The sequence below is a fragment of the Lissotriton vulgaris genome, chromosome 4_1 (genome assembly GCF_964263255.1).
Source record: "Lissotriton vulgaris chromosome 4_1, aLisVul1.2, whole genome shotgun sequence".
Lineage (NCBI taxonomy): Eukaryota > Metazoa > Chordata > Amphibia > Caudata > Salamandridae > Lissotriton > Lissotriton vulgaris.
Window position 1 is genome coordinate 2,073,773,075 of NC_141691.1, and position 13,633 is coordinate 2,073,786,707.

Consider the following 13,633-nt stretch of genomic DNA (forward strand, 5'->3'; position numbering starts at 1 on the left):
ATTCTATAACCAAGGTACAGAGCTGATTAGACCCTTAGAGAATTCTTGGATAGATTCTTGGCAGAAACTATTTAACTCAAGCTACACCTCACTTACTTCTTCCCTTGTAATAGGCTTAGGTTAGGTACACCGGGGTAGGTGTATTTTAGATGCACCAGTTGAGTACTTTTAGTCATTATTTATCATTGTATGTATTTTATCTATTTTAAGTATCTTATGGCTTAGAAACCTTATCATGCTTTTACAGTATTATTTCATAATACTCCTTTTACTGTACGCACTTTACTTCATAGCAAGTATTACGATTGCAGCAATTAACTTCTCTTGCATGAGCTCATGCTCAATAAATAACCTTTTTATTTAAAACGCCAGTCTCTCTATTTCTCTGCAAAAACCCTGGTGAAACGAGTTTGTTTACGCGACTTTGAAGATATATTTCCAATTCTTGCGGAACAAAGTTGTCATGTTATATGGTTGTCAGAAACTAATCCCTTGTTTATTCGAGAGTTTCTAGTGACCTCTGAGCTAGCTGTCATTCACAATTAAGTCTAACATACTCAATAGAGACCTAGGTGACTTCAGTCCTACGTCTAAACTATCGTTTATGTTATTCCAGTGCGCAGAGCCTATTAGGAATATAGGAACTACACTACACTACTGCTACTGATTTCGGGGAAGGTACTTTCATATTTTGAGAGATTGTAGCACTTGAGGACCACCTTTGCAGATCTCCAGGATGCCATGGATGCCTGTAAAGAAGCCACAGTGATGGGCATTTACACCCCATATGCCGTCACCTGCTCTCCACGGTTCGGCTTGGTTTCCGGCACCATGCTTGGATGCCTACTGCAAAGTTATCCTCAAATGTCCAGCCTTAGCTGCTTGCTGTACCTGCTGGTTGGTAACACCTCTTAATGGAGAAAGCGGATTCCCTCTCTGGAGAGGGGTAAATAAATTGTAGCTAGGGCCAGTCATTCCTGCCGGGGTTACCATAGCAAGGTCTGAGAATGCAGGGGGTGTAAACCACGGATCTGCAGACAGTAACCTTAGAAGTAACAGCAAATGTGCCACAACTGGTTTTTTTTCTTCCAGAGAAGAGGCCGGGTTTCTGCCAGAAGAAGGCACGTGTAGTCCTTGTCCTTCTTTTCCTCCTCTTCCACCCTGACTGTACCAAAACCACTCTGAGTCCTTCACAGTTTTGGGACATTAGACTCTAGTTCGTGTCCAGTCCTTGTCCACTTTTCTACATCAATGGCAGAGATAACCTTGAACGAGCTAGTCCTGCACATTGTGAAGATATTATATTCCAAGCCTTCCTAAAGATACCCCATGCGTCACCCAAAACGTGTCCCTATGAAACCTTGATGGTGTATATTTCTTAATTCTTGTCTGAAGGAGCAATAAAAATTGCACTCTCCTCAAATAGCTGCTACTACAGGTACTTCTCTACAGGTACTACAATTCGGACATTTAGGTATTCTACAAGTCTGAATGACATTTAGAAAGAAGTGAAGACTCCTCCCACTGAAACATCATGAGCATTGAAGTGGAAGAGATTGTGAATCTGGTGTATACAACATAATCCTAGCCCTGCTAGAAATGAACAGGTGGTGGTTATTTAATGTAACCTCTTTCTTTAAAATCGCAGTTGAGAAGGATTTCGTAGAGGGTATCAAAGTTGTTTTTTTTCCCCATTCAGATCCCTGTCTGTCATTGAATTATGTGTTAACGAAAGAAGTTTTGATTAAGACTGACAACTGCAGTTTATTGGAAAATATCCCCCTCCCCTCCCCCCAATGAATTCATATTGTGCTATCAGTTGATGGGTCCACCTTTTGAACCTATGCACAACTTAACCCTGCAGCATTGCTCATGTATCGCTGCTTTCCTGGTGGCCATTAATTCTGTGCAGTCGGTGGAATCCACGCCCTGTGCTCTCATGGGCCTTATTCAGTCTTTCGTAGGAGTAGTAATGAGTTTTCTTCTGAATGTGGTGTCGGATTTGCATGTGGATTGGATGCATGGATTTCTAACCTTATTCCTCAACCGTTCCAATCCAGCGGAAAGGACTTGTCGCTCATTAGATGTGCAAAGGGGTCTGAAAATCTGTCTAGACAAAACAAGATGTCAGTCAATCTGACCATCCATTTGTAACTTATGTCCCAGCGAGCTCTTCTGCTCCTCCACTCTCCCGCTTCAGAGATATATGCTCTCCTGCACACTTCACGTTGCATCCTCTACTGTTGAGTTCTTCCCACACCTGCTCCTCCGTTGCTTCCCACCCTTCCTTTCCCAATGCAAACTTTGCTTAGCAGGTGGTAAGGTGTTTAATGTGTTTCAAGGTGGAGTTCAAAACTATTATTTTTACATGTTGGGCTTTTGATCAATGGGAGCTTCAGGGTCCATTGCCACGCTACCGCACCTAGAGCACAACACACCCGGCCTACCTTCCCTCTGAAGTCCAAGTGTGTAGAAAGCATTACCATTCAATGCTCTCGTGAGGCACCCCATGATTCCCGGGATTCTTTCATTGCGTTTTCAAAGTTGTGTTTTTGCGATCCAGACTCACCAGAGTAGCAGAGTACTTTACGTCTGATCTGCTTTACAAAGGGAAGGTGATTAACCTGGAGCATCGCTGCATTCATCAATCAGTGTACAGACCGTATGAGCTATACAAATTTAGGACTCACTGGGAAAGCAAATAAGTTGTGCCTTTTTGACTGATTAGCTTTGCCAATGCTTTGTGCCAATATTCTGCACAATGACGATAATGCCTTCAAGGGCGTGGACGAGTCGCAATGCTGCTGGGGGCCAGGTAGTAGGGGGATGCATGGGTGGGGTTAATATCATACCCAGTTATGTGGTAGTTCGCACTGAACTGTTCCCATTGGAGCAGGGTCAAGACTGAGATGAATATGGCTGGTTCCAAACTAAGGTGGCATGGTGAATAAAACGATTGATTGGAATGCTACCCCCAGCGATTGCCAGTGGTTAGACTGGTTGCAAGCATCCTTCCATCACCTTTTGTGTTTTGTCTGACAGACCCTACCTACACTCCGCCAAAATAGCATCGCTTCTCAGCCTTGCGCTCCTTCATACCTGCCGATACACCCCAAGGAGGAGACCCTCCTCCCAGTCTTTCCTATATTCCTAACAAAATCTCAAACTGCTGACACGATGAAGAGAATAGTTGCTTTATTGAAGTGAGATCAAAGGCAGCAGCTAGGAAAATAAAGTCCACCCTGTTTTAAACCATGTCCCAAAGCGCAATCCGCAAGTGGATGAGGCAAGCGAACCCAGCAGTCGTTCAGTAGATTGCTCCCCTTGAGGGAATTCTGGAATTCTTAAGTTTCCTTCCTTTTTTCAGTCTTGTCCTTTGTTCATCCATCTTGCTTTCCTTTTTTCTTTCCATCTTTTTTGCACCTTTTCTATCCATTCTCCCTTTTCTCATCTTTCTAACCATCGTTCCTTTTCTCCGACCTGATTTGTTTTTCCTTCCTTTTCGTCCATACTTCCTTCTCACCATCTTCATCGATCAAGCTATCTTTCCATCAATCACCCTTTACTCTTCGCACCGATCATTCCTTTCCATCTTCCTCTCCATCCAGCCTTTCCTTTATCCATCCCTTCCTCTGCATCTCTATTCATCTCTCCATTCTTCTCTGAAGCCATCACTCTATCCATTTCTTCCTTCATTCATCATTCATCCTCTCTGTCCTACAGTCTCTACATCATTCTTGTGACCGCTCGCTACCCCTCGCCCCCTTCCACTGCAAGAAATTTTATTTATGAAATCCTTGGATCCCAGAGTCTCTGATCAGAATCAATACAACTATAAACACAAACTTAACGGTCTCATGATACAAAGCTGTCCTGTGACACCCACTCAAACTCCTGAACTGGGACTTAACAATGCACTGATGACCGCATTGTGCAATATGCAGGAATACGTTGCATTTCTGTATCCAGATGTCAGGATGTGTAAGTAGGTCGTAGACTCCCGGGCTAAGGTGTTACTAACAAAAACAGTCTGAGCATATAATAGCAGCACCTACAACGAAGTGTTAACTGACGTTTCTGAACTTTCTCTTCTAGGACATGGACTACACACGAATGATTGAGCGCCTTCTGAAACTTGCTGTAAGTGCAACCTATCTCTGTGCCTGTCATGTCTCTCATCGTACTGCTAGCCTGTAAGCATGTCTGAAGCACATCATGCCTGCTCAGTGGCCTTGATCTCTCGCATCTCTGCTCCTGAAGCATGGCTCTTGCTCCTTGTTCTGACGCAAGATGCGACTTTCCCTGATTTTGTTTTGCATTTATCGAGCCCTGACTACCATTGTTCTAGCAGTGCAGCCAGTTCCCTATCTGGGCACCCTTTCTACAGATCTAGTAAGATTGAACTAGAGTTGCCATTGTTCAATAGTCTGTTCTGTTGGTGTTTGGTTTTGTGTGGTTAGTTGATAGTTTGATCCCTGTTCCATAGCCCCATGTGTAGGACACACCTCTGCAGTAGAGTGTAACCAGACCTTCTGTTTAAATGCCTTGGGTTCAGTACACACACAACCATGATTTTGTTAACACCCTGATTATTTACAGTGATCTTCATACCACTCAATCCTCTCCTCTGTCTAGTCCGCTGCAAGGGTGGCCGGCAGGCACCTGCAAGCCCTAATATCATTTTTTTTTCAAATGATTGTCTCCCCTCCCTGGTGGGAGCCGTTAGAGGGTCTCCCTCCAGAAGCTCTCCCTAATGAGCAGTAATCAACTAAATGCCAAATGCTTCCATGGATAGAGAGTAGAAAGCAGAACGGGCAAGAGTAAGAAGCCGTACTGGGACATAGAAAAGTAGGACTCTGTCCAATGAAGGTCAGCTGGAAAGCCAGTGTCTTCGTCCATCTCCCTCATGCCAGCTCTTCTGGGAGATCCTAGCCAGTAGCAATGAGGGCCTTGGTCCAAGACACAGACAGGAAGAGTCATTTCACACACACAAATCAATACATAAAGCGACCCTGCAGGCCTGAACCAGTGCCAGAGCCAAGAAACTGAAGCGTGTAGTGGTTTATGAAGGTCCCAGGCTAAGGCCAGGTGGTGGCCTGACTAATAACAGTACACACCCCTGACATCCACCCAGAAAACTGCCATCTTGCTAGAACAGTCTCACACTGTTGTCCGTAGAGGAACCCCTCCCTGCATATGGTGAAATGGTCGCCTCGCCCATCGACACCCAGCAGGTAAACGCGGCAACAATAGGCTCCGTCCCATCAGCTCATTGCAAAGGTGACATCAGGACTATCAGAACAGTGCAGAGCGCAGGACCGCTGTGTATAGATCCAGCCAATCGGGGAGTGAAGTTCCACCTACACAGACAACCAGGGTTGGTGGGGCAAAAGTGTGGAAGCATAATGTCCTAGTGAAGGTGAAAATCGGAGGAGATCTTGGGTAGAAACTCCATAGAGATGCAGAATCAGGCCCTTTGGAAGGGAGCCGGGAAAGAAATTGGAAGAAGCGCCCCATGCTCTTTAGCCTGCAAGCAGAAGTAACTGCCACTGGAAAACCGCTTTGGCTTAAAGTGAGTGCATCTTTCCAAGAAGGATCCGAACCAGGAGAACAAACCCCGGGCCTGAAAGAGGCAAGGTATGAAAGTAACCGCCCCATAGGTGAACTCGCCCAGGAAGCGCTGATACTTGAGAGGCTGCAAATTAGCAACATAATGAATGTTACATTTAATGTGAAAGAGATTTATTCCGTCCCAGGTCGGAGATGGGATAGAGGTAAAATCACCACTGCAGCTTTTAACAAAGTTTCCCGTTTGCAAAGGCTCCAAATGGTGGTCAGTCTACGTTTTTGGAGGACAGTGTCAGCCCTTAGAAATCTATTTGTTTACAGGTTATCTGTTTCCCCTCAATTTTGATTGGCCTTGGTTTTCCGCCTAGCTCTCCCTCATGAGTAGTCTTTGGATTCTTGAATACAAGCTAGGAATTGTTCTTTGGAGAAAAGCATTCCAGATCTGTCTTGGACGAGCAGTAACCATGAACTTCCAGTGGAGTGCACCTTGTGCTAGCCAGCTAGAGGGAATTGCAGGGTGCTCATGAATTTAGTATAGATGTCTTTGATGGAGGAATCTGATCACCTGTAAATAACCTTTCCTTACAGACATGTAAAGCCTGGATTTGCTCAAACTAGTTGAGGAATCTGATGTATTTGGAGTAAATCGTAGTATGATTCACGTCACCTGGCTCTGCACCAGGTCTGCCGTTCATGCGACTGCCACCTTTAGCTTAGACTGAAGTAGAGTTGTTCAGGTCGTGATTTTGTAGAGGGAGCCAGTGGACCCTGAACAGGGTCTGCACAGGATCTGCACGGTTTCAAAGCTGATGGACCGGTTCTAGCCCTTCTGAAAGGCTTGAATGTTCTGAATGGATGTTAATATGTTGGATGCTGTAGTCGTTATTTAACCTCTTGCTTGATATATCTAGAAGTCATGACACTTTATCCTAAGTTCTTTTTCAGGTTCCAAATCACATGATCTGGCTCATCTTTTTCTACTGGTTCTTCCACTCTTGTATGAACTTTGTAGCTGAGCTGATGCGGTTTGGAGATCGGGAGTTCTATCGTGATTGGTGGTAGGTACCGGCTGAGGATGGTGAGAATTCATGGGATGATTCCATCCGGATTCATTGTATACCAAAGCGAGCGTGGCTGTGTGAACGGCGTGGGTGTGTGTACGGGTGTGTATATTTCCAGAAACATATCTGTGACTGATGTGGTACCTCAGCAGTGACTTATGACTCTTAATCTACCTTCTGTCCATGTTGCCTGAATACGCGTGTCTGCTCTTAACTTCTCGTTCACCAAAGCCTTGAAGCTCGGAGAAAGCGGTTTTCCTTTTCTGCTAATTCGAACCCTGGTTGTGTACAAGCGGCCATCGGCCAGCCTGGGAACATTACTCTAAGAGAAATAATGTCTTTAAAAATTAACAATCGTATTTACGTTGTAGTCCACTGGTAGTACAAATTAAATAAATTACTAAATGTAGAACACTGGTTATGTGATATGATCTATGTGTTCCATATTGCATGTAAGAAAATAATTTGGTTAAGCCTTGAGGCTTGGATGGCTATAGTCCTCTATATCGGTGATATCACCTTTGTTATAACTGATGAATTTATAAGTACAGTGACTCTTACTTCCCTCCTCGGTCATTGCTCCAAGGCCCCAGGGGTCCAGAAGATCAGGGCTCTGCATCCGTGCTTCCCTCCTCTACTATTACTCTGAGGCCACTGGGGTCCAGAGGATCAGGGCACCAGTGCTTCCTTCTCGGCCATTACTCCAAGGCTACAGGGGTCAAGAGAGTGGGCTCTGCATGTGACTGCATCTGTGCTTCCCTTCTCATCCATTACTCTGAGACCCCAGAGCTCTGCATGTGACTGCACCCGTGCTCCCCTTCTCAGCCATTGCTCCCAGGGCTCCAGAGGATCAGGGCTCCCCATCTGACTGCATCCGTGCTTCCCTCCTCGGCCATTACTCCGAGGCCCCAGGGGTCCAGAGTTCTGGATGTGACTGCATCCGTGCTTCCCTCCTCTGCCATTACTCCAAGACCCCAAAGGGTCCAGAGGATCAGGGCTCTGCATCTGACTGCATCCGTGCTTCCCTCCTCTACCATTACTCCAAGACCCTAAAGGGTCCAGAGGATCAGGGCTCTGCATCTGACTGCATCCGTGCTTTCCTCCTCTGTCATTGCTCCGAGGCCCCCGGGGTCCAGAGAGTGGGCTCAGCATCTGACTGCATCCGTGCTTCCCTCCTCTACCATTACTCCGAGGCCCCAGGGGTCCAGAGGATCAGGGCTCTGCATCTGACTGCATCCGTGCTTCCCTCCTCTACCATTACTCCGAGGCCCCAGGGGTCCAGAGGATCAGGGCTCTGCATCTGACTGCAACGTGCTTCGCTCCTCAGCCATTACTCCGAGCCCTCAGGGGTCCAGAGCTCTGCATGCGACTGCATCCGTGCTTCCCTCCTCGGCCATTACTGCAATGCTCCTGGGGTCCAGAGGATCAGGGCTGTGTATCTGACTGCATCCGTGCTTCCCTCTTCTACCATTCCTCCGAGGCTCCAGAGGCTCAGAGCTCTGCATCAGACTGCATCCGTGCTTCCCTCCTCTACCATTACTCCAAGACCCCAAAGGGTCCAGAGGATCAGGGCTCTGCATCTGACTGCATCCGTGCTTTCCTCCTCTGTCATTGCTCCGAGGCCCCCGGGGTCCAGAGAGTGGGCTCTGCATCTGACTGCATCCGTGCTTTCCTCCTCTGTCATTGCTCCGAGGCCCCCGGGGTCCAGAGAGTGGGCTCTGCATCTGACTGCATCTGTGCTTCCCTCCTCTGCCATTGCTCAGAGGCCCCTGGTGTCCAGAGGATAAGGGCTCTGCATCTGACTGCATCCGTGCTTCCCTCCTCTGCCATTACTCCAAGACCCCAAAGGGTCCAGAGGATCAGGGCTCTGCATCTGACTGCATCCGTGCTTCCCTCCTCTGCCATTGCTCCGAGGCCCCCGGTGTCCAGAGAGTGGGCTCTGCATCTGACTGCATCCGTTCTTCCCTCCTCGGCCATTACTGCAATGCTCCTGGGGTCCAGAGGATCAGGGCTGTGTATCTGACTGCATCCGTGCTTCCCTCTTCTACCATTACTCCAAGACCCTAAAGGGTCCAGAGGATCAGGGCTCTGCATCTGACTGCATCTGTGCTTCCCTCCTCGGTCATTGCTCCAAGGCCCCAGGGGTCCAGAAGATCAGGGCTCTGCATCCGTGCTTCCCTCCTCTGCCATTACTCCAAGACCCTAAAGGGTCCAGAGGATCAGGGCTCTGCATCTGACTGCATCCGTGCTTCCCTCCTCGGTCATTGCTCCAAGGCCCCAGGGGTCCAGAAGATCAGGGCTCTGCATCCGTGCTTCCCTCCTCTGCCATTACTCCAAGACCCCAGGGGTCCAGAGGATCAGGGCTCTGCACCTGACTGCACCAGTGCTTCCCTCCTCTGCCATTACTGCAAGGCCACAGGGGTCCAGAGGATCAGGCCTGTGTATCTGACTGCATCCGTTCTTCCCTCCTCGGCCATTACTGCAATGCTCCTGGGGTCCAGAGGATCAGGGCTGTGTATCTGACTGCATCCGTGCTTCCCTCTTCTACCATTCCTCCGAGGCTCCAGAGGCTCAGAGCTCTGCATCAGACTGCATCCGTGCTTCCCTCCTCTACCATTACTCCAAGACCCCAAAGGGTCCAGAGGATCAGGGCTCTGCATCTGACTGCATCCGTGCTTTCCTCCTCTGTCATTGCTCCGAGGCCCCCGGGGTCCAGAGAGTGGGCTCTGCATCTGACTGCATCTTTGCTTCCCTCCTCTGCCATTGCTCAGAGGCCCCTGGTGTCCAGAGGATAAGGGCTCTGCATCTGACTGCATCCGTGCTTCCCTCCTCTGCCATTACTCCAAGACCCCAAAGGGTCCAGAGGATCAGGGCTCTGCATCTGACTGCATCCGTGCTTCCCTCCTCTACCATTACTCCAAGACCCTAAAGGGTCCAGAGGATCAGGGCTCTGCATCTGACTGCATCCGTGCTTTCCTCCTCTGTCATTGCTCCGAGGCCCCCGGGGTCCAGAGAGTGGGCTCTGCATCTGACTGCATCTGTGCTTCCCTCCGCTGCCATTGCTCCGAGGCCCCTGGTGTCCAGAGGATAAGGGCTCTGCATCTGACTGCATCCGTGCTTCCCTCCTCTGCCATTACTCCAAGATCCCAAAGGGTCCAGAGGATCAGGGCTCTGCATCTGACTGCATCCGTGCTTCCCTCCTCTACCATTACTCCGAGGCCCCAGGGGTCCAGAGGATCAGGGCTCTGTATCTGACTGCAACGTGCTTCGCTCCTCAGCCATTACTCCGAGCCCTCAGGGGTCCAGAGCTCTGCATGCGACTGCATCCGTGCTTCCCTCCTCGGCCATTACTGCAATGCTCCTGGGGTCCATAGGATCACGGCTGTGTACCTGACTACATCCGTGCTTCCCTCCTCTACCATTCCTCCGAGGCCCCAGGGGTCGAGAGGATCGGAGCTCTGCATCGGACTGCATCCGTGCTTCCCTCCTCGGCCATTGCTCCAAGGCCCCAAAGGGTCCAGAGAATAAGGCTCGGCATCCGACTGCTTCTGTGCTTCCCTCCTCGGCCATTACTGCATGGAGCATTACTGAGAAACCATTTCATCTAAATGATTTTACAGAAATGTTCAGGATGAACCGTATCTAGCATTTCTACGAAACCAATTCATAGAAAGTCTTTGTTTCTCGAAATTGCCTTCTGCGTACTTAATTTTTTTTTTAGATGTAAATGAAATGGTTGCAGGTCTTACTTTCAGACATATTTTTGTCAAAGATATTTTATTTCAGTCCTTTAATTCAGGGGACATTATTTCGGATTTATATATTTTACATTGTCAAACAATTACTTGGGATGCTTTTAATTCACTGATACCTCCCCTAAACACCTTCCATCGTTGCCCCCTGAAAATGCTTAACTGCGCATAAACTTCAGATCTCTGATCCATAAACTCCTCCCATCCATGAACGCTTAAAGCCCTTTCAATTACCAGACTCTACCCATCTCTAAACCTAATACCCCCTCACTACTGCTAAATTACCCATTCCTGAACCCCAAAAAAAACTTTCTACGCCTAAACCCCACCCTTCCCTAATCCCTTAAAATCCCACACCCCCATAAACTCCACTCATTCCAAACACTAAACAGCCCTCACCACCCCTGAAAGCCACCCATAAATGTTCCATCAAGCCCATCACCACCCCAAACTCCTGCATCCCTGAACCCTAAAAACCCTTTCTATATTTAAACTCCACCAAATCTCTGAACCTCTAAAACCTCACATTACCATAACCTCCATCCATTCCCAAACACTAAAAACCAACACCAACCCAAAAATCTTTACCCATCACTGAACCTTAAAAACACATCCCAGCCCTAAACTCCACCTTCCATAAAACCTAAAAAAAAACAACTCAACTGCCCATCACGCCACCTATCCCTGAACGCTAGAAACCCTTCACCTCCCCCAAACTCTGCTCATCTGTGAACCCTAAAACTCTTAAAGAGCTCCTACAAGGTTCACCACTATGTGTCTTGTTTGTTGTGATTCAAAAGAACAGTCTTGCAAGACAAAATAAGTGGGAGCGATTCAGGCCACTTTACGTTAATTGGAATCTTCACACCAGGCGATGGTGGGACAGGCCATAGAGAAGCATGTCTCTGGTTCCAGGTCAAGGCTGCCACGACTGGAGGCCCTTAGCCGTCGCTAGCTCTTATCAGTATAAGCTGACTTCATGAGACTAGAACAGCAGACCTTGCTGTTTCCCTGAATATAACTTCTAGAGTTAAAACATGTATGCCAGTGTGTGCCATCTATTAAACCTTAAATAGGTTGTACTGAATTTGAATTTACAGAAATTTGTAAAGCGCACATTTACCATGCGGTTTCTTGGCGCTGGGGGGGAAGCTGGAAACCCAATGAGGGGGGCGTGGGATTGAGGATGGGAAGGCTCGGTGAAAGAGATGGGTCTTGAGAGCCTTACGGAACTCAATATAGGAGGGCGCAGATCTAACAGCTTTGGGGAGTGCATTCCAAAAGGTGGGGGCAAGTACTGAGAATTTCAAGCCTCCCGACCTGCTTTTCTTAAAGCAAAGTACAAAAAGGAGGGACTTGGTGGAAGAGCGTAGTTCTCTGCCAGGGCGGTAGACAGTAATGGCAGACGAAATGAACGTGGGGGCGGACCCCGCTAGGGCCTGGAAAGTTGTACAGCCCAACTTGAAGAGGGCCCGTTCTTTAATGGGTAACCAGTGAAGAGATTTGAGGGTGGAAATGATATGGGAAGATTTGGGTAGCCCGAAAATCAGGCGGGCCGCCTTATTTTGCACCAGTTGAAGGCTACGAAGGGTACTGGCGGGGACACCGTTATACACAATATTCCCATAATCCAGGTGCGATAGAACCCTCGCCATCAAAATCAGTTTTAGTGCAGAGGGAGAAAAGAAACGAGAGATTTTGCGGATAGTGCGAAGGGTAAAGAAGCAGGAGGAAACTACAGAACTAATCTGGACGTGAAGTGTGAGGTGTTGATCTAGAGTGATCCCAAGTGTTTTGGCAGAAGGTGAAGGTGAGGGTGGGAGACCTAGGGAAGGTGGCAGAAGCTGGGGGACCAGGGGCTGCGACTGCCTCCGGTAAGAACCAATTCGGTCTTGTCCGGGTTTAGTTTTAAATGATTAGAGTTCATCCAGTCCCTGATATACAACATTACAGATTGAATATTGTGAGCGGTAGTAGGGGAGTGAGAAAGATTGAAGATGAGCTGGAGGTCGTCGGCGTAGTTGTACACCGTGACCTCCATCTCTTGAAGTGCAGAAATAAGGGGGAGAATGTTAAACGATAAACAGGTTATACAATAAAGGGGAAAGGGAGGATCCCTGAGGGACACCGCACTGAACCTTACGTGGGGAGGCGGTGAAATCGGCCAGGCAAACTGCTTGAGTACGCTCGCTCAAGAAGGAGCTGATCCAAACCAACATCAGGCCCCCTATGCCCGCCGCCTTGACACGGGAGAGAAGGATGGAATGATCAACCGTGTCAAAAGCGGCGGACAGATCTAAAAGAATGAGGGCCTGAGGGTTATTGGAGTCCAGTCCCTCTCGTAGTTAGTCTATGACCGAGACAACAACCTTCCCAGTAGAATGTCGAGGCCGGAAACCTGCCTGACATGGTGCAAGGAAACCGCTATCCTCGACAAAGGAACTGAGCATCTTGGTGACATAAGACTCAAGGACCTTGCCCAGAAAAGGGAGGAGGGAGATGGGGCGGTAATTTGAAGGGGAAGAGGGATCTAATCCAGACTTTTTAGAATGGGGATGATAGTGGCTGCTTTGTAAGTGGTGGGGACAATGCCCCGCCGGAGTGAGTCATTAAGAAGGGAGAGAGAGGGCATGTAACAATCTGAAAGGACCCTGCGCAGCACATGGGCCGGACAGGGGTCAGTGGGAGAACCTGACTTGACCCGGGCTAACAGAGGGAGATAGGTTTCTTTAGTCAGCAGAGGTATGTGAGTCAAGTTGGACTCATTAGGTGACGGCGAGAAGTCACAGAAAGTAGGGGAAGGGGGGGTATGTTGGCCTTGATTAATGCGACTTTTTCAATGAAGAAATCGCTGAGTAAGTCGCAGAAGGATTGGGACTGAGGGGTCTTGGAAGATGTCCTGTCAGAGGACGCCAAATCTTGAACTGTGGCAAAGATTTCTCTTGGCTGATTCTCAGCTGCAAGAATCCTGCCCGAGAAGTATTCGGCCTTGGCAGTAAGGATGGCTCTTTTATATTCGTTAAGGATGGAAGTATAACGAATTTTGAGGGTGGGACAGTAAGCAAGCCTCCATGCACGTTCTGCTCGGCGTGCTTAGAGTTTTTTTTCTGTAAGATCAGGGGTGAACCACTTATTGGCTAGGTGGGCCCTTCTGATAGTAACACGCTTCATGGGAACCACTTGGTCACAAGCCTTCAAGAGCCAGCCGTCTAGGATGGTTATTTGAGACGGCAGGATAGAGCCTTCCAAGTC

General features: G+C 48.3%; 1 protein-coding gene across 1 annotated transcript in view; it reads left to right on the top strand.

Annotated features, from left to right (window-relative positions):
* DGAT1 (diacylglycerol O-acyltransferase 1) overlaps positions 1-13,633 on the top strand; it is a 218,784-nt gene that overhangs the window by 162,044 nt on the left and 43,107 nt on the right. The window contains exons 12-13 of the mRNA XM_086966508.1: positions 4,096-4,140; positions 6,514-6,626. Of these exons, the coding sequence (XP_086822634.1) occupies positions 4,096-4,140; positions 6,514-6,626 (158 nt within the window). The remainder of the gene's footprint in view (positions 1-4,095; positions 4,141-6,513; positions 6,627-13,633) is intronic.